We start from the raw sequence: 21819 nt of genomic DNA, 5'->3' as shown, positions 1-21819 counted from the left end.
GAGAAAGCGTTTGACAACGTTCTCCACGAATACATTCTGGCCTCCGTGGCAGACCTCAAGCTGGGCCCCAGACTATATAACTACGTCCGTTCGTTCCTGACGGGGAGGAAAGCGAGGCTGCGGATCGGCGACTTTGTCTCCGACGAGGTGCTCCTGGGCGCACGGGGCACGCCGCAAGGCTCGGTCATTTCGCCTGCTCTCTTCAACATTTGCATGATCGGCCTCTCGAGGAATCTGGCCCAAGTTGAAGGAATCAAACACACCATCTACGCAGACGACATCACCATCTGGTGCACCGGCGGTAGCGAAGGGCAAGTGGAAAGCGCCATGCAAGAGGCGGTAGACGTCACAGAGCAGTACCTGCTACCCACCGGACTCAGATGTTCCCCGACCAAATCTGAGCTTCTCCTTTATAGAAAAGAAAAAGGCCGCAGACCCAAGGGCTGGAAACCGATCTCAGAAAGTGACATTCACCTGTTCACTCGGAGCGGTGACCCGATACCCAGGGTCGACACCATCAGAGTCCTGGGTATGTTCATAGAATCACGCGGCGGCAACGGCACTGCGTTACGCAAGATAATTGCGAAAACCGACAATGCTTTTCGCCTCGTCCGAAGGGTCACGAACAGACATCGTGGCCTCAAGGAGGACAACCTGCTTCGGCTCATCAACGCCTTTGTGCTGTGTCACTTTACCTACACGGTGGCCATGCACAACTGGCTCAGAGCCGAGCGGGAAAAGCTTAATGCCCTCATTAGAAAATTCTTCAAGAGAGCCCTCGGGCTGCCCGTCAGAACGCATACAGAGGACCTCCTTCGGCTCGGCATACACAACACCATGGAGGAGATGGCCGAGGCTCAGGAACGGGCCCAGCTAACTCGGCTGTCCACCACGCCAGCCGGCAGGCGTATCCTCGAGGAGATCGGACTCGCACCAACCAAGAACTTGGCTGAAGACACCCAAATCCCCAGAGAAATAGGGGAGAAGATCGTGGTCGCCCCTTTGCCCCGCAACGTTCATCCCGTTCACAACGCAGGTCGTCGCAAGGCAAGAGCACTTAATATACTAAAGCAAATAAACAAAGACAAAATCACAGCAAGCTTCGTGGACGCAGCTGCATACCGAGACGGCAAGGCTTTTGCGGTTTCCGTCATTGACACGCTGGGCAAAGTCATCAACTGTGCTTCCGTCCGGACGACGAACCCAGAGGTGGCCGAGCAAGTGGCCATTGCACTCGCCATGCAAGACGGTCGGAGAGACAGGGTGTATAGCGATTCGAAAGCCGCCATCAGGGCATTCCAGAAAGGCCGGGTAGCCCGGCAGGTAGTTCACATTCTGAAAGGCGCCAAACAGGGCAACACCTCCATGCACTCGATCCTTTGGTTCCCTGCACATGTCGGGGCGATTGAGGGGGTTCCTCTGAACCTCAACGAGTCTGCCCACGAGGCTGCGCGTGGCTTTACCGACCGCGCTGCCCTCGGATCGGGCGACTCTCTCCCCGGACACAGAGACGCTCCTCTCACACACAACGAAATCACGAAATTCTTTTACTTAGAGAGAAGGGTTTTCCCCCCGCCTCACTCCAAGCTAAGCAGGCCGCAGGCGGTCACACTAAGACTTCTACAAACGAACTCGTACCCAAATCCGGCGTCCCTTAATAGCATATATCCAGAGATTTATCCAAATTGTTCTTGCGTGGCCTGTGGTGAGGTAGCTACGTTGCCTCATATGCTCTGGGAGTGCGGGTCGCTGGGCCCGACGTTCACCAAGGAAGAGTGGGACGCGCTCCTGCGAAGTCCTGTCTTTGAGGATCAAATCCTGGCCGTCCAGCGCGCCCGCGATCGGGCCGGCAGACTAGATCTGTCAGTCCCGTCGTGGGATTAGCCGGGTGCGCGTTTTATCGCGCTTTGCTGGACCAAATAAAAGTTTATTCACTCACTCACTCACTCACGTTTCCAGATGATTGAAACATTGCATAAACACATCGTTTAATTGAGGCTCTCTCACAAGCGGTAGTTAAATTAATTTCGATTGTTTTAATTTCAAGTATGATACAACACACATTACACCTAGCAAAATTTGATCGGATGCCATGGGGAGCTTTCTCAGATGCAGCTAAGTACACTCCGCAAAGCTGGCGCAATCCTGCTGTCTCTGCAATATGTCATATCGCAGGAAAGACGGATTGGGAAGTATATGTCCAATGTGGGCAGACTTCGCAAGCAACGAGTGGGATGAGACGAGCATATGGCGTTATATTTCTCACTCTCTAGTATGCAATAATTTGCAGCCACCTAGCGAATATAGACTAAGGGCCTTCGATGCAGTCACCGAACAGGCAAATCAAATGCACGGCACAAAAGGAAAGGTCGTCCACCACTTCACGTCAATCAGTGTTGGGAAAAAAATGCTTGTAAATCTAATGGTGGACTTCACTAGTCGATTAGGACAGTAGATCGTTCCTGCTTAGTTGCTGAGGACACATGCTAGTGTGGTCGACCCGGTGCTAAATTGCTCACCCTGTTGAAAAATTCAGAGCAAGGGCCCTATGTTCTAACGATCCACTCCATTTCCTTTTTTTTTTTTAATCGCGCCTCCTCGCTGTAACAGGACTACCGCGCGGCGTCGTTCGAGCAAGTGAGGCAGGGTGAAACGGAATGGAATGAATGGTTGCAAACCAACCCAAGCCTTCTTAATAAGAGTGACGTCGCACCGAGCGTTCATCACTCGTGGAGGCACAGAAAATACACATTGATCAGTGAAATCCGCAATGAAATAAAGTCCAACCGAGGAGCTGTAGGAAAGAGCGCGAGTACTATATCGTAGATTGATCGCCGCAATGAAGTCAATGGCGCCGCGATATTGACACGTGCCGTGTCGCTCACGTGTCGCTGAAGGGCGCGACGGTCCCTTTGAGCGGCAGCGGGCTAGCTCTTGCCGAGCGACGTGGTGTGCGTGCGCCGCCGTCCGCCAAGACCTTGTCCAGGCAAGGCGCGATCCAATCGCTTTTATGCGACCTGAAATGGGCCGCAAGTGCAGCCCGAGGCCCGCGCCTGCGAACAATTTGCCGCTCGGAGCCGCCATTTGCGTTTCTCTCTCCCCCTCGTGGCCGCATATAGTGCGCAGCTGCGGCATTTTTAACATCTTCTTTTCGCGCGCAGGACGCGCCGTGCCGTCAGTGTTTCGCGGAACCGCAGCGCGCTTGCGCTGTGTCGATGTGTGATGCTGTAGATGGGAAATAGGGCCACGAGGAAGGAGAGAGAAAGACTGGAGAATGTGAACGGGAGAGACGAGGAGGAGTACAAGAAAGGGACGAGGCGAATAGAAGAGGAAAAGGTCGAGAATACGAGAAAGAAGGGGAAAGGAAAATATCCCCTCCCCCCTTCTCTGCCTGCTCCTTCTTGAAGAGAGTCGTCGGTGACGGCTGTTGGTTGCAGTCGTTATGCTCGCTCGCGCATTGCTCGGAAGACGAGCAAGCACCTGTTCGGGCTTTAAAGAAAGGAACTGGCGGGGAAGCGCGTACTTTACGACGCCCTACACTCTGGAGGAACGGTTGACCCCCCCCCCCCCCCCCCCCTCAGAGCACTTGAAGGCTCGAGCCTCGCCTTGGGAGAAAGCGCGCGTTCGTTCATCATCATCATTATCGTCATCATTATCATCATCATTTTCATCATCATCGTTATCCTATTTTTATGTCCACTGCCGGACGAAGGCCTTTCCCTGCCATCTCCAATTATCCCTGTCCGACGCCGACTGATTCCAACTTGCGCCTGCGAATTTCTTAATTTCATCATCCCACCTAGTCTTATGCCGTCTTCAACTGCGCTTCCCTTCTCTTGGCACCCATTCTGCAACTCTAACGGTCCACCAGTTATCCATCCTACGCATTACATGGCCATCCCAGCTTAATCTTTTTCTCTTAATGTTAATTAGAATATCGGCTATCCACGTTTGCTCTCTGACGCTCACCGCTCTCTTCCTGTATATTGAAGTTATGCCTAGCATTTTTCGTTCCATCGTTCTTTGCGCAGTCCTTAACTTGTTCTCGAGCTTCTTTGTCAGCATCCAAGTTTCTGCCCCATATGTTAACACCGGTAGAATGCAGTGATTTTACACCTTTCTTTTCAATGACAGTGGCAAGCTCCCAGTCAGAATCTGGCAATGCTTGCCGTATGCACTCCAACCCATTTTTATTCTTCTGTGAATTTCCTTCTCATGCTCAGAGTCCCCTGTGAGTAACTGACCTATAGAAAACGTACTCCTATACAGGTTCTAGAGGCTGACTGGCGATACTGAACTCTTGTTCCCTTGCCAGGCTATTGAACACTATCGTTATCTTCTGGATGTTAATCTTCAACTTCACTCTTACATTTTCTTTGTAAAAGCCCGCAATCATTTGTTGTAATTCGTTCCCAGTGTTGCTGAACAGGACAATGGCACCTGCAAACCGAAGGTTGCTGAAATATTCACCGTTGATCCTCACCCCTAAGTATTCCCAGTTTATTAGCTTGAATACTTATTTCTAGTATGCAGTGAATAGTATTGGAGAGATTGTGTCTCCTTGCCTGATCCCTTTCTTGATAGGTAACTTTCTGCTTTTCTTGAGAAGAACCAAAGTATAGCTGTAAAATCTTTGTAGATATTTTCCAAGATATTCACGTAAGCCTCCTGTACTCCTTGATTACGTAATGCCTCTATGATTGCTGGTATCTATACTGAATCAAATGCCTTTTCACAATCTATGGAAGCCATATAGAGAGGCTCATTGTAATCTGCCGATTTCTCGATTACCTGATTGATGACATGGATGTGATCTACTGTAAAATATCCCTTCCTAAAGCCAGACTGTTTTCTTGGTTGACTGAAGTCAGATGTTGCTTTTAATTTGTCGCAAATTGTCTTGGTGACTATTTTATACAATACTGAAAGCAAGCTAATAGGCCTATAATTTTTCAATTCTTTAACGTTTACCTCCTTGTAGATTAGCATAATTTTGGCGTTCTTCCATTTCTCTGGTACATTTGAAGTCGATGGGCATTGCGTATAAAGGGCCGGAAGCTTTTAAAGCATGATATCTCCTCCATCTTTGATTAAATCGACTGTTATCCCACCTTCTCCTGCTACTTTTCCCCGGGTGATGTCTTTAAAGGCCCTTCTAACTTCACGTCGAGTTATAGAAGGAGCTTCTGTAACCTGTTCACTACTACTTCGAATGAAAGTAGCGTGGCTGCTCTGGCTACTGTACAGGTCCCCATATCGAATTCTTCCACTGCTTTTACTACATTTTAGAAATTGCTGATGATATTACCCTGCTTATCTTTCAGTGTATACAACATTCCAAGTTTTCTTCTCACTGATTTCATGTTGTGTCTATTTTTTACTGCTTCCTGAGTCTTTCTCACGTTAAGATTTCGAATATCCCTTCCTTCTCCTTGCTGATAAGTTCTGACAGTTCCATGGATTCTATCTGACCTCTTGTGTTGGACACTTTCATGCTCGTTTCTTTATTAGGTCCTTTGTTACTTGGGAAAGCTTACCTACTGGTTGCCTTAGTGCCTTACCAAATGCTGCTTCCGAAATCAACATAGTTATGGTTACATTCATTACCTCTACGTCATCTTCATCTCTATGTTCTAAAGCTGCTAATCTGTTTGCAAGCAGCAGCCTGAATTGCTCTCATTTTACCCTTACTGCATCTGTTGGCCTGTTTCTTCTTCACTAATTTTACTCTTTTTCTCTTCATATCGAGAGAAATCCTAGCCCTCACTTTCCTGTGATCACTGCACTTTACCCGATCTAACACTTCTACATACTGCACTATGCTGGGATCGGCAGAGAGTACGAAATTTATTGCATTTCTAGTTTCTACTTTAGGGCTTTTCCAGGTCCACTTCCTGTTGCTACGCTTCCTGAAATAGGTATTCATTGTTCGGAACTTATTCGATCATTTCCGCGAATTCTACCAACATCTCTCCTCTGGTGTTCCTAGAAACGATGCCGTAGTTGTCAATTGTTTGTTCACCAGCCTTCTTTTTTCCCACTTTTTCTCATTGCCGTATAGTGAAGCGTAGATCACGTTTTCCTGTCGGAGTTTCTAACGGCTGGACGGTTCAATAAGCGGTGTCCCTTATTTACAAGAAGTACTATACGTAAATTTGTCACTCCTAGAAGCTGTGACATACATTCCGAGTACTCGAGTGGTCTGAGAATGATGAGCGATGACAGTGAAGCAATCGGGAACTGATTCAAGACGGGATTAGTTGGCCCTTCATAAAACAAATCAAGGGTTTTACAATCCGTAACTCAAAAGTTGAGTGCGCAGCTTGTATCTGCAATTTCGTCTGCGTCAATGCCTATGACCAGCTGCGGATGTGCGCATCATATGTCGGCAGGCGAGCAAATGGGTCATTGTAGGACGTCTTGTTTGACAGAGAATGAAAATAAAGATCACTAACTTAATAAGTACTGCCGAGGAGACGCTTGTATGTTCCAGTGCTTTTTTAGAGCATCTAAAGAGCTACGTGCATAATGCTAGACGCTTTGAGAGGCCACTCTAAATGAATGAATGAATGAATGAATGAATGAATGAATGAATGAATGAATGAATGAATGAATTCTCTGCCCTCATGTCGCGCTTGCGACGAATTGTACAGTGCTTGACAAATAATGAGCTTGCGGTAACATATCTCGTCGGCGTGGTGTGCATGTTTCCTGTCCCAAACTCGTGACATGTGTTGGAATGCCAGTTGGTGAGGGTTCTGCATTCCTGCAGGTGTAGTATTCCTTTCGCTCTTTTTCGCGTACACGTATTTCGAAAGAGAGTCGCGCGCGCTTTTCAACATCGTGTGCAGTTCGACTCAGCCGTCTTAGCCAAGAACCAATGAGTCAAATTGGATACGTAGAGCATGCTAGAAGGACTGCACGTATCCTGTCTTACGTTCCGTTCCGTGTCGACGGTTTGTTCCTGTAAACGTCCGCTGCGGCGGATAACGAAGGCACCCGCGTGCACCTTCCCATTGCACGCGAGCACATCGCCCACCTTTCAACGAGCAGAAACCAATGTTGCGCTAAGTTGCACGCTACCTAGCGAAATGGGTAATGAAAGAGGGGGCAACAGCACCGTCTACGTATGCGGTACTTTCAATCCCCGCACTTCAATCCTGGCAAAGGCGAGGGCAGCGCCACAGCGGTCAAGCGTGACTGCGCGACACCATGAACAGCTCGATCGCATCCGCTCGTCTACTCGAGAAAGAACAAGCCCCGGTGCATGGAGCATTACGCGCCGTGACACGCCGTTTTCTGTGCGACTGCGCATAGCACCGTGTGCGACGTAACCGTTCATTATTTATCCACACGCCCACGCGACTCGCAACTGTTGACAGTCGCAGGACGCATCGCTCGCGGTCGCTATCGGCTCCTTTAACTCGTTCGACGCCTGAGTAGAGCTATGCTCGCGTATAAGCAGCGTCGAGAAGCACGCTTCAATTGACTCGTAATGCACGCCACCGCGAACCGAGACTGAATTATGCCGTTTTCGCAACTGTCGATGATAGAAAAGAGAGCTAGCTCGATTGACGCACCAAGAAAGTGTATGCACGATGGTTTATTGCACTCGACCACCACCCTATCCTCGCTCCATCGCTCCTTTGCTCGCTCGCTGACCCGTTCATCGCCTCAGAACAATAAAGAGACGCACGAAAGACGCTGAGCTTTTTCGTCGAGTTCAACTGAGGAGGTGAACAGGATTTCATCATCGAAGAGTTGACGTGCACGCATGGCGAAGTGTTCGTCGGTCGCTGGCGCTGCCAAGTCGGTAACAGCGCCCGAACCATATCACATTTCTTTCCTTTTTTTTTTCTTTCTTCAATGGCGTGCGCGTGTTAAATATAGGCAGCGTGACACTACATAGCCCCGGTAGCCGCCGGAGGCATCGTTCTACTTTCGGACAAACTTTCAGCTTAGGCGCTAAATGTTGCCCAGGGCCGCACAAATAATTTTTTTTTTTTCATAATGTATACGCACGAGAAAGACGTAATTGTCCTCATGGTGCAAGTACGAAGAAATTATTTCAATGAAGTTTTTTTCGTTTCAAATATGCGGTCTCGAATAAAGGCCTAAAACGAATTTTAGGAAGGTAATTATGAAGCACGCTTAAGCTAATTATCTACCTAACGAGCGCACTCAGATGCACTTGGGCGCATTCAGTAACATCCGGTACTGCTGTTCAAGTGTTCCCATTGTGCTACGTGCTTTAATTATGTGCATTTTCGGAAGCATACTACATGTACAGTCGCGGACAGAATAAAATGGACCACGGGATCTCCGAAAACGTTCAATTCCCGAGCAGCCTGTAGCAATAACCAGTAAAACTGCCCACGACAACGTTGTTAGCATATTCTAGTCGAGGTCCAAAATGCAAATACCAGATTGCGTTGTGAGGTTGCGGAGATATTCAGCTTTTTCTTAGATTTCATGGTCCATAATATTCTGTCCGCGACTGTACATGGCGGTGCGTTGCAGCGCGAAATGATATCTATCTTAAGTCATAGCTTGCGAAGCAGTAAGAAATTATTCTATCGATTTACTTGTAGGAGTTAAATAGTAGGATAATTTCTTACTTCTATGCAAGTTCCTCTCCTTGCGGGAGTTGCGCGTTCAGCTGATTTAACCACGAGGATGCGAAGGGTGTGTATTGTGCGTGTTTGCGTGTTTTTACGCGTTTTATTTTTATTTGTCCCTCTGTCATACTGAAGCCACATGCAGTGCCGTTTTTCTATCTGTAGAGGGTATCAATCAATCAATCAATCAATCAATCAATCAATCAATCAATCAATCAATCAATCAATCAATCAATCAATCAATCAATCAATCAATCAATCAATCAATCAATCAATCAATCAATCAATCAATCAATCAATCAGTTTATATGTTAGACATTAAATAACACCTATTCGCAAGCGAAATGATTACAGATGGCGGCAAGAGAGAGAGAGAGAGAGAGCAAGAAAGGAGCGAAAGAAAAGGCGGGGGGTTAAGTTAACCACCGAAGGACTCTTTATACTACGGGCGTGGTAAGGGGTATTAATGAAAAGATAAAGGCGGAGGGAAAGGACATAATTACGTATACGCTGACGTTTTTCACATAACCTAGTCATCTTTAAAAAAAATGGAGCAGGGTTTTGAGGGGTTGATCCGCAGTCGATCGAGGACAGTAGCCTAGAGGTCTATCTATATTCCGAACGCGGACGGCTGTTCAGATTATAAGTGACAGAGGCGAGCGCCCGTTTCTGTTCGTGCAATCTGGGGCAGCCACATATGAGATGCTCGATTGTTTATCACAGTAGCATACTTTGAAAGCTGGGCTTTCTGTCATGCCATTGTGCTGGAGGCAAATGCCTCTAATTCCGCATGTAATAAAGTTTTTCTACTACTACCACTACATTTCGTAGTCCTTCAGTTTTCCAGCTTTGATCTTGGGGATGTTGTAATGCGTGCACATTATCAAATATGACAGAAGCTATTGTATTTCAAGACATGAAGCAAATATGGTATCAACGCAAATGTGCAGTATTTATAAAGAAAGAATCGCCGTTGCACTCGAGACAATTAGTTGATAAAGGAAGTACACATATGGGGATGTCTTACGCGGTAGGCTATTGTTAGTAGAGTGGCCTGGAGCTCCAAATGTTCATTAAGTGGGCAATTTTGCAACGCTGTCAGATTTTGGTGCCACTGAGGTTAAGACTCCTTGTTCGTTTCTGCTTATGAAGAGCTCAATATTTACCCTTTGCCATTATATGTTTGCTACTACTTAACAGTTTTTTTCCTGGAGATTCTTTAGTGCTGCGCACGTAATAGAGCACTTTATCATGGAAGTCTTACTGCCTGGGCGCATTCTAAAACAACGGTGATAGAGTGGCGCCGCAATACCTTTGCAAAGAAGTTGAGACGTTGTTGGCGCTGAGTAGTTCAATCTTTAGGCGTTGATTTAAGTTTACAGGAGCGTGGAGATTGGGATCCGTGATTTGTGTGCACCACAGAACCTGTTTACAAATGAATACAGCCGCGATCATTTATTGTTGTTGGAAGTGAGTGAGTGAGTGAGTGAGTGAGTGAGTGAGTGAGTGAGTGAGTGAGTGAGTGAGTGAGTGAGTGAGTGAGTGAGTGAGTGAGTGAGTGAGTGAGTGAGTGAGTGAGTGAGTGAGTGAGTGAGTGAGTGAGTGAGTGAGTGAGCGAGCGAGCGAGCGAGCGAGTGAGTTTGAGAACATGCGCACGTGTGAGCGTTGCCGGAACTCTCACGATTCGCGTTGCAGATATGTTAGCTAAAATCGAAACAATGAATATGTATGTTCCCGTAGCCCCACGCGGGGGTGGGGGGTGTATTTGTGTGAATGCGCGCCTCGAGTCCTCCGCCGGTCATCCTCCACCGGTGCACATCCAACCCTCCATTCTGGTGATCGCGACCACTGGAATTTACTTCATTTGAAAACGTTATGGTCGTTCGTGACGAACCACACAAACATGTCATCTCAGAAAGACCGACTTTCATGTGCTTTGCTTAATTGTTTCCATAGCTATCCTCGCGATTTTTTCGGGAAGCGTGAACTGCAGTTACGTAACATGTCGCAACCACGTCGTCGACACCGCATCAAAAGGCTTCATGCTGAGTCCTCTCACAAACACTGCGCCCAGAGTAGCGACCCGCAATTGAGCACTTACTCATACAACACGGGCTCAACAATAGAGTGTTATGAAATAGACAACAGAGAACTATTGAAAAGAATGGATCCATACAACGAGGGAGGCGGCAGGCGAAACAACGTCCACATCCTCGCTTATCGATGGCTGCCGCCATTGTACTAAGCAGAATAGTGGGCGTGTGAAGCGATTCGCGCGTGGCGCCGCAAACCGAAAGGATGCTGCCACTCGACGGAAATAGGATACCCCCTTCACTAAAAGGTCATCGCGCACACCAGCCCCATCCTGTTCCGCTGGCGCAAAGAACTCGCACAGACGTATTACACCGGACGCCCATTTTCCTTCCTTTTTCCGTTTCTTTATTTTTCTTCTTCCCTTCCTTTTCCACTCGACCATCACGCGATCGAGTGGGTGTGGTTCGTCCCCCCGGAGCGTGCACGGGCCAGCGAAAGCACGACTTCTCTCATCGCCATGTTTGTTTCCATAGGCGAGCGTAAACAAAAGCGCGCGAAGAAACGACGGCGCCGGCGGCTTCGCTATAAATCGTTTTAGCCTTTCTCCAAGAAAGACGTCGATCCAACCCGCCGCGAGTTATTCTGACGAGCTGAGCAGGCACTGGCTGGAGGTTTATTTCGCACGTTGCGCTGTACATCGCGCAAGAGGTTTTACTGTGTACTTCCGCTGACGTGGCGTCGAACAACCGATTCCTAAAGCTCATCGCTGAACATGAAAGCGCTATACCTTGCTTGATTATCTTACAGTGATTTGAACTGTAATTCAACAATGGTTTCAAAGTTCTGTGGTGGTAGCGCTAGCAGTGGGTAGGAATTTCAGTCTAAGTCCAGGCACTGAATTTTACTTTCTTGCAGCATTTCCACAGTAAATTTAAGCCCCGGCTCACATTCTCTAAATACTTTGAGAATGTCCACACATTGCCGCCTGTAATCTAGGCTTTGAAAAATTACCAAGAAATCGTCGACATACCGAAACACATGCTTTACCATTGCGTCAAGGCCCACCGCCAACTGCCTATCAACACGGCTCAGGAGAAATCTCGCTTAGAACAAGGGTAACTCTAGATTCTGTACATACACACCACTTTATGTACATGCTACTGCCGTGTTGGACAACAGTGGATTTAAGGTGAAAAGATAACAGCTTGAGGAAAGATTAGACTGATATGGCGCAACTTTCGTAGAATGCGTATTCGTCATTGTAGTCACAGATGTACATTTTTACGCTTTTCATGAGGTCATTAAAACAAGAGTTCCACATCCACGGTGACAAGCCTTCCATATCCGCATCCATGCATTGTACAAGGGAAAAGTGCCGTAGACAACTGACAAGAGCTTTATAGGCTGCCCGGAGAAATTGTCGAAAGTTAAACAAAGAGCCCTGTCCATGCTATAGACAGCTTCAAGTTATACAGAATAGTAGCAGCGGTTAAGAAGGCTTACAGAAATTTCTTACATATATTCTTCGAAGCAAAAACACATAAGCCCGAGATACCTTTCAGGGATATGGTTACTGAAAAGGGCACTTGGCAGCACTACGTCGCAGGCTATCTGCAGAGGCAGCTGAACACTTTGAACAAGGATGACCCATACTGGATAGCAAATTCCTTTGTTTTCAACCAGTTTCTAGGTGAAAACAACCCAGGAAACTGTCAAGCCGTCAGCGTGGATATGGAAGACTTGTTTTACTCACTACAACACAATGAACTCATGAAAAGCGTAAAAGTATGCATCTGTGACTACAATAACGAATACGCATTCTACGAAAGTTGCGGCATATCAGTCGAATCTTTTCTCGAGCTGTTACTTTTCACCTTAAACCAACTGTTGTCCAACACGACAGTAGTATGCACTGCACACAGAAAAGTAGTGTGTGTATACAGGATCTGTAGTTGCACTCGTACTAAGCGAGATTTTTCTGAGCCGTGTTGATAGGCAGCTGGCGGTGGGCCTTGACGGAATGGTAAAGCATGTGTTTTGGTATATCGACGATTTACCGGTAACTTTTCGCTGCCTAGACTATAGCCGGCAATATGTGGACATTCTAAAAGTATTTAGAGATACTGTGGATGTGCTGCAAGAAAGTAAAGTTCAGTTCCTGGACTTACAACTGAAATTCCGTACCCACACATGTTTTCTAGCGCTACCACCACAGAACTTTGAAACCGTTGTTGAATTACAGTTCAAATCACTCTAAGATAATCAAGCAAGGTATGGGGCTTTCCCGTATTAGGTCAGCTTTAGGAAAAACGTGTGTACACGGAGTGCGTGTTAGTTTTAACGAGCAGGTAGAAAAGCTAACACAGGCAGGCTACCCTGTTCACATTGACTCCAGGGTTTGTGAAAAAAATGTTCAGATCAACTAAATCCGAGCAACAAGCGACACAAGATAATGAAAACGGTCGCGGACAGAAATGCGTGATTATTCCGTACGCACACAAGCTTTCGCATGGCTTAAAGAACGTTGCCCAGCGCTATGGAGTAGACGCTGTCTTCTCTTCAGCCAATGAATTGTCGGCAATGAGTGTTTAAGTAAATCGGAAACTAAACATTTCAACAAAGTTTCTCCAAAATGTCTGCGCCATTAATCACAAGCCTAAGTATGTTCACTGTGAAATTGGCATAGTTTATCAGGTACCGCTTTCCTGCGGAAAGACGTATATAGTCCAAAGTGGACGCTGTGTCAGCGTGAGACTCGGTGAGCACAAACGTTCGCTGGCTGATACCAAAATGTCTCACCTAGCAGGTCGTTGCCGAGATTGTGGTTGTGAACTACATTTCAGCGACACCATGGTCTTATCGAGACGCAAAGGCCAGTCTGCGCGTGAAATAATCGAAGCATTTCACATTAGAAGAAAAGGGGATAGATGTGTCAGTCAACCATCAATTCGGCTATGGGATAAGCAATTTGAATATTTGTCAAGCATGTGTGGCAGCGTCAGATAGGAGCTGATAATATGCTTCAAATTGGAGTATGCGCCAAGAAGACAACAACGCTTCGGGTGGTTCGGCACGTGTTCAAAGATTACGGATCGCTTTCTTTCTTGATGTTTTTTTTTCTTCAAGATAAACGTCAGTTGCGAGTCAGCGCCTGTCCCGTGTGTTCCTGCTTCGTCCTTTGTCGATTTGTGAGCGCTGCACAAAAATACATAATAAACTTCGTGTGTAAAGCGCCTTGCACCATATTGTGCGCCCTCTATGATAGTTACGCTGCGGCAAGATTGAGACCCAACAGAATGAAGTTAATATAAAGCGTTTCGATAAAAACAAAACAAAAACAAAAAAGTCATAAAATCAGAGCTCTGCTTATGTTCCTGGAAAATAAGATGAAGCACGAAAATTATGCCAATGACTGCCTTCGGTTTCCTTGAAAAATGTATTTAGAAGTGAAGAATAATGGCGTTAACGTACAAATCTAGTAATACAGCTAGGAAGAGTTGTTACAAACAGTTGCGAGCAGCGGCTATTAATAAGCGCCGATGTTGCAAAGACATGAACACTCCACTTAAATGAGTAAAAAAAAAATCAAGCTAGCAGATTCTAAGTACGAATGTCGAGAACGATACAGTATAGAGTATATCAAGTTCAGTTTGCAATAACGCGCTTCTAAGCAAAGCAAAGGCGTGATACACATGGCGCCTGACACTTCGTGATAGGGAAGTGCTTAGTTTGTTTAGTATTATCTCATGCCGCAGTTGGGGTTACTGTTTCGTCGCGCGTTTCCTGTCGGTTTGTGTAATACACTGAGCGAGCTCATTCCGGATGACGAAAAGACCGACATTACTGTGATAGTGTCACGTGTTTGTCGTAGAGTGGTCTGAAAAGCGAAGCTTCACTGCAGTACTTGAACCTTTTACCTCTAACAAAATGAATAAATAACAAAAATATAGAGAAGAACTTGTAAACTGTGTTAGAATGAAAATACACTGGTTCCTGTGGCATTGCTAGGCCACGGAATATTCGCTTCTAATGAACGTAATGCAACGCATATGTTCCCGCGTACACCGCAGGTTCAATTGCGTCGTCTCATTACTTTAAAGAAAGAAGTGCATAGACGCGAGAAGATGCCTCATCCTGCGCATCAAAGAACACAAGCTGCTGTTGGAAGGTGTTACCAATTTTCGCTTAAAGGCGCGCTGCCTGTTTATCAGACTTCCTTCTATTACCATCTCAATAATCCTCGATCCTCTATTTGTCAAAGCATATTATCTCTGCAGCGGCTTTTGAACGGTTCCTTTTCGCTTTCTTCACCGGTGAATGCTGCTTTATGACGTTTTACTGGAATGGCACAAAAACATCCACCTGCTTCGTGGGAGTGAAATAGACTAAACAGGGGCAAATTGGCAGCCGTGGATGGCGTAGAACGTGCTTGCGATGCGCACGCGCGAAAGCATACGACCTGAAAAGAATGTAGCTCGAAACCGAAATACGTGCATCCGCCTCCGTTGTTTTGAAGGGACTGACGCGCAAAGCCTTGACGACGACGATCGCGCGGGCCCACCTGTTTGGCGCTACAAGACCGAACGCTCGTCTGACGAGAAACTCTCTTGTTCTTTGCATTGTTTGTCATCCGTACATTTATCTGCCCATGCTCTCGAGTGTCTGCGGCTCATTCTCTTCTATCTTCTTTTTTTTTTCTTTTTGGTTTTGCAGAAGCTAGAAGTGAAGCCTGTCGACCCCAAGATGTACGGAAGTTTCTACTCGGGAGACTCGTACATTGTCCTCCACGTGAGTGCCTAAGCATTTGTCTCGGTCGATGCATGTGGAAGTTGGTCCCAAGGCATAGTATTCAGTGTTACGCAGTGCACAACCGCACCTTTATTCACCATTGACAGTATATTAGTGCATCAAGTGACAATTCACGGCGCCAAATGACCGTTGTGCTGTATGGCCTCCTCCATCGTCTAACGCCTTCCATTTCTTTCTTTTTTGTTTTCTATAGAATACATTTAACTAATTCAGCCCCGAAATATGACTGAGTGTTCTCAAGGGCTCCAAATTCTTAAATTTTTCTGGAAGCAAGAAGGAAACTATGAAGGAAAAAGTATTTGAACGCGTAACATGAATATTTAGGTCACATCAGGCCAGAAGTCATAATTAAAAAAAAATAATGATTACGGATGTTCACCACTTATAACGCATTAATTTTATAAGAGAAAAAGAAACCCTGGACTATTTGAGTACAAATAGATTCGCTGATTAACATTAAGTAGAATGTCTTCAGACGAACAAATGAACACTAATTAATGTCAGCGATACAGGGTGACACATTGAACTTTTCATCAGATCTGGTAGCGCTTAAAGTAGCATTGTTTTGCATTACTCTCCGCGCTGAAGTTACGTATGATGTTCTTTTTTTCTTTTTGGTTAGCAGTAGGTTACATTTGCTTGCAGCACCATGTTAATGCTGTCGTCGCCAGTAGAAGCGTGCAAAAGCAAGTTGCGTCTTCATATGGACCCACCGCGACTGAACGAGATAAATATATTGATTTTTATGGCCGCATCTCTTACGTTATCGCTTACACATCTCCACCTTGCGTTAAACTAAAATGAATGAAAAAACATTTTAAAAATCAGAGGGCGTAAGACAAGAACGCGTCAACCATTTTACTGGTTCGTGATGGCGCAGGTGCTGCGTCGACATCGTTCCCGCCACAAAGCACACGGTCTTCACATATAACCGCTTGGTTGAATATTAGACGCTCCGTCATTAGAATGACTGGCTTCCCGGAAGCTGGCTTCCCGAAAGATATCGTTTTATCTGTGCGCCTCTTGTACAGAACACACATTATGCCTTCAAATATTCTAATCTCATAAGTCTATTTGAACCTATAGAAGTGAAACAGAGGGGCTCGACATTTGTTAATCACGAACGTATAAAGCCAACAGGCAATGAAGCCAACGAAATCACAAGGGGTAATTAGCTATGGTCGAAATTGAAATATAGGAAACAATGAAAAAGAAAGAGAAATGAAAGTAGACGAAAAGATAACTTGCCGCCAGTGGGGACCAAACCCACAACCTTCGCATTAACGGGTCACACGCTCCACCGTGTTTCCATTAGTTGGTAACCGTTCGGTTATTGTAATTATGTGCCGTTCTGTTAATCCATAGAAACTCCGCATCGATTGTCTTTAAGAACGTCCAAATGCTCCATCTCTCCGAACCTTCACCAATGTGCTTCTGTGCTCGCCTAAAAGCTTGGGACCTATTCCTCAACCGTACACGTCTGACTCGCCCATGCTGCTGCTGGGTATAACCGTCGAACTGCGACCTTCAAAGGCCAGACAAGCATCGGAGCGCGTGTACGTAGGCCGGCAACCATTATGGGCAACACGCATGCGCGGCGGAGTACACTTTTGTCTGCGCCCGTGCCGGCAGCTGACACAGTTCTCTAAAGCTGGCGAGGTGTGGTTCCGCCCGCGGGAGTCGCGGGCCGCCTCGCAGCCTCTCGCGGGCGGATGCGTCAGCCACGACGCGACCAGAATTCGTTAAGACGTCGTCGTTCGGGACGGCGGTCGAGTCGACGCTATCTTGTTATCCACACTCAATTGCATTCGGTGAGTCGGCGCTATTATGCTGCCGCGAGAGTATATACACACGGGCGACGCTGGCGCCACTAAGCGGGGCGTTCCTTTATGAAGCGGGGCCTCGCGACGGCGATTTTCTTAACGTGCCATTTGGGGACGTACGTTTACGCAGAGCTTTGTCAAATATGCCCGCAGGTAGAGAGTTCTGCGCCAGAAGGTTAGTACTGGCGTGATACAATGTATGGCCCGTACCAACCCGACAAAAAAAAGTAAAGAAAGAAAGAAAGGAAGAACTCGATTGGAAGCTTACGACCTCGAAATTAGCGCTGCAACAGAAAACGATAGGTGTAACGCCAAGAAGTAGGAAGACGGCGGTGTGGATCTCAGAGCAAACGAGGATAGATGACTTTATGGCTAAGCTCAAGAGGAATAAATTGAGTTAGGCAAGTTGTACGAGTCCAGCAATGTGAAAGTTGGTCCAAGAGAGGTTCTGTGTTTCGCGTTGTGTAACAACGTTATCAACCATGCATTAGCAGTATATTATATGCAGCAAGTGACCATTTTCGCAGTTAGAGAAACATAGTTTGTGCCGAGGAAAAGAAACTGCAATAGATGGAGGCGGATGAATTGGTGGATTGATGAGACTAGGCAATTGGCAGACTAGGATGTGTTCGGCTAATTTAGGAGAGCGGTAACTGGAGATGATCGGGAGACGTTTTTGCAGCGCATTAGATTGAAAACAAGTTGCCACTGATGATAAAAGATGCTTCGCTTTTAAGCAGAGCTTTAGTAAGAGTTGACGAGAGAAAAAAGAAAGCCGTTACTTTCGCGGTAAGCTTATTTTACCCCTTTTCCTTAGACAACGTGCTGTGGGCAAACATTTACTGCCTTCTTGCAAAGATTCTCACCCGTCGGCAATTTACTCGCGTGTAAAATGCTCCGTTAGAGCTGCCTTCGGTATCTTCCATGATCTCATGGTCACCACGTTTGTCAACCTCCTCGCTAAAGGTGCGGTTGTGGCGCCATCTCTGAGACGCCGGCAGCCGGTAGATCAAGGCCAGAGCAGCCGGTTTTTCACGGAAACCTTGCACATGGCGCGCGGGGCCTGGCTTCACCTGCCTCGACAACTCTCGGGCCTGAAAACAAAGAAACAGTCGTAGCGGCTTGATTTTCCGTTCTGCCGGCTTTTACTTCCATTTCCTTCTCCTTTTTTTTTTCAGCGCCACCTTTTCTTTTTTTTTCTGTACGCGCGTGTGCGTTGTTCGACTATTTCTGGCATTCAACAATAGCCAGCCCGACGTCCCTTACTTTCGCCCCTCGACTGTCTCTTCACTATCATCCCTCGTCATTGTTGTCGGAAGGCAGAACACTTTCGCAGTTTGTAGTTACGGAATTTTGGTGGCAGGAGGCACGAAACAATACCGTGCTGACGGCAGCTGTCGATACCGAGGTTGCGTAATTCGGCTTGGCAAGAGGAAAGCAGTGCTGAGCCGTTTGTGTCTTTTGGTATATCGCGATAGAGTCTTGGTCCGAAAGGCGAAAACGTTTTATATCACCTGAGCAAACATAAAAGATAAGCATAGAGAAGGCGCGATGTGAGCAATGCTGCCGGGGAAAGGCCCGAGCATCGAGCGGATGTAGACTCACGAGCCATGTGTGTTTCATATAGGAGGTGTGAATGAATGTACGGAAGTGTACGTGGCGATGTTTGTGGCCATTGCAAAATGCGAACTTCTTTTCTCCTTCTCACCTTTCAGTCTCCTTTCTCTCTTCACCAGTAGACGGTAGCCGACAGGGCTCAGCCTAGTTAACCTCCCATTCTCGCCCCCCCCTCCCCCACTCTCTTTCTTGTGGCCTTGTGACGCAGTGTACTGGTATAGGTGAAAAAAAAAAAATAAACATGCGTCTGCATGAAGCCATGCGACAGTAACAGAATGGAGGGTTGGGCTATTTAGTACATTATTTAAAGAAGGAGCTTCGACAAAAAAAAAAAAGAAAGAAAGAAATCGCGAGCCATTCTACTCTGTGAAGGTGGATGACCAGCGAAGCTGTTCAGTATACGACACAGAGGTTACAAAGAATTTTGAACAAAAGTACGAACTCATTTACCGTAATTTTTATATACATTCGCGTAGACGACGGGACCGGCACCTCGAGGAACCGGAGGAAACTAGACAAGCATGACGTTTATTCTTGCAAGTTGGCGGAGTGCTTGTAGTCTTGCTTGCTGAGAGCTTGTAGTCTTGCTTGCTGAGCGCTTGTAGCCTTTGCCTTACGGGGGTATGGGCCATTGCTGATGATGACAGATGCTTGTTTTGAGCTTGTTCTTTATTGAGACGTACGCCGTTCTGTAAGTTGCATGCGTGATTCCAATGAATGTATGTACTGTTCGCTTCTCTTTGCTGAATCCTTGTAGCATCTGCATAACGAAGGGGATGGACCATTGTATTTTGGCTTGATTAGGGGGGGGGGGGGGGGTATGAGCCATTGCTGATGATGATACTTTTTGTTGACGCACACGAAAAACAGATGGAACGCTAGTCACATACAGCAGCCCTGTAAAATATAAGTATGGCTGAACTAAACTTAAAGGTGATCGAAAACTTCTACAGCCAAGTTCGCGATAAAAGGGTCCCGATGTTTCGAGGCCGATTCTGTCTCTTCTTTGGAGGCGACTATTTGAGAGGAGTCTGGGAGGCGTCTTTATGTGGTTGTGATCGTGTGTGGCTTTTGTCGCAAAATACCGTGTAGCATGCATGCATACTAGTTATTATCCCCGTGGACCATTTGATATTTCCTGTTGGTACTCCCGGCCGGGCAGAAGACGCACGAACAAGAAGGTGCACAGCACGTCACCATACTCTCGGCTGAAATGTCCTGAGCAAACCAGCATACACGCAAACAAAAGGTTGGCGCAGAACGTCAGAAAATATGTATTCTGATTCTTACACATATCTATTTCATCAACACTTGAAGTAGTGGCTACGTATGAGGGACAATAATTTTATTCCAACTGGCGTTTCATCCTGTACCCTCTATAATGACAGACGCACGCCAGAGTGTTACCGTTTACGGTAGGTGCTATCTTCGGCATATAACCATAGATAGGTGAAATAAAAAGGAAGACGCGAGCTAAAATTATATTTTCCCATCCAATTTTAGATACCACTGTTCTCGTCCCTCAAGAGCCGAGCCATAAGAAGATTTGCACCCCATTGTTTGATTTGCCTCGAATTTAGGCAGCGAGTTGTTTTGCAGGCGATATATACAAGCGCACGATATAAGTAAGCATCGATTTCTCTTGGTGTTATATCGGACGCTCTCGCCTCAAAGCTGTCGTTTGAAAGTGCAATGTGCAATAGCGGGCTCACTGCAATGGCCCAGGGTAAAGATAACCCGGTGAAGCACATTGGGAGGAACGCAGAAGCCTGATAGCTTCTGGATTAGGTGCAGCGCATCTTCGTTAGCGCACTCAAGCAGCGCGGTCAATAAATTTCTGCTGCTACGCGTCGTAAAACAGCGCGTGACGTCAACCGAGCAAGGCGGCTTGCGTCACCACGGAGTCGTTACGTTAGAGTTTCATGCCAAACATTGATCTAAATGTGAACACTTTCTCTCAGTTGACTCAATCGCGGAATTTTTGCGTACTAAATAAACTAGGTAGTTTTTTTTTGTTATTGTGTGCGTGACAATAGCTCAGGATGGTATTTTAAGAGTAACACCCTCACTCAGCAAATTGCTTTCAATATTTCATGCAATTTGTCCCGTAGTAACTTCTTAAGACAACCAGATTGTGGCAGCTGATCAGACGTTATATACAGAAAGAATTGCCATAGAATAAATTTGTAATGGCAAATAAGGTTTACGAAGATTAACGTGAGAGCGCAGGACGGTTCTCGCAGTCACCTTTCCCATATTATGAGTATATTGTTGGATTAATTAATTAGTAATTATGTAACGCGGACCGCTCCGGTTTCCAAAAGAAGGAACTAATTAAAGATTTTAGGGTGTTACGTGCCGAAACTACGGTCCGATTATGAGACACGCCACAGTGGTGGACTCAACAATAATCTAATGTGTTGTGAGCTGTCTTTCCTACATTTATGCGAGATGAGTTTACGTTGAAATTTGTTTTTGATTTTATTTGTGTCATGAACTGTTTCAGTGCATTTACGTCACCTGACTTTCTGAATTTTTCATTGTTACCTTTCTTTTGTTAGCTACCGGCTTCTTATGTAATATTTAGTATATACTTATCCTATGATAAAAGCAGTAGCCGGCGCCGCCTAAAGGCGCCAACATCTCCGAAATACCACGTCTTCAGAAAAATATTGACCACCTGGGGTTCCGTAACGTATATGCATATGCACGGTGCATGAGCGTTTTCACATTCCGTCCCCATCAGAATGCGAAAACGCTCGTGTACTGTGCATTCGGATGCAGTTAATAAAGGAGCCAGATAGCACTTGGCCAGATGTTAAATGCTAGAAATAGTTGGCATATTTCGGGTGGCAAATAAGTTTCATGAGAGAGAGAGAGAGAGAGAGAGAGAGAGGAGAGGAAAGACAGGGAGGTTA

General features: G+C 46.3%; 1 protein-coding gene across 3 annotated transcripts in view; it reads left to right on the top strand.

Moving 5' to 3' along the window:
• Positions 1 to 21819, top strand: part of Gel (Gelsolin) — a 116358-nt gene that overhangs the window by 12295 nt on the left and 82244 nt on the right. For all 3 annotated transcript variants that reach the window (XR_011892765.1, XM_072286419.1, XM_072286420.1), the window contains exon 2: positions 15366 to 15440. Coding sequence is in view for 2 of the 3 variants with exons in the window: in XM_072286419.1 (XP_072142520.1) it covers positions 15366 to 15440 (75 nt within the window). In the remaining variant the exon portion in view is untranslated. The remainder of the gene's footprint in view (positions 1 to 15365; positions 15441 to 21819) is intronic.

The sequence above is a fragment of the Dermacentor andersoni genome, chromosome 2 (genome assembly GCF_023375885.2).
Source record: "Dermacentor andersoni chromosome 2, qqDerAnde1_hic_scaffold, whole genome shotgun sequence".
NCBI classification, from domain to species: domain Eukaryota; kingdom Metazoa; phylum Arthropoda; class Arachnida; order Ixodida; family Ixodidae; genus Dermacentor; species Dermacentor andersoni.
This window is presented reverse-complemented; position numbering and strand designations above follow the sequence as displayed.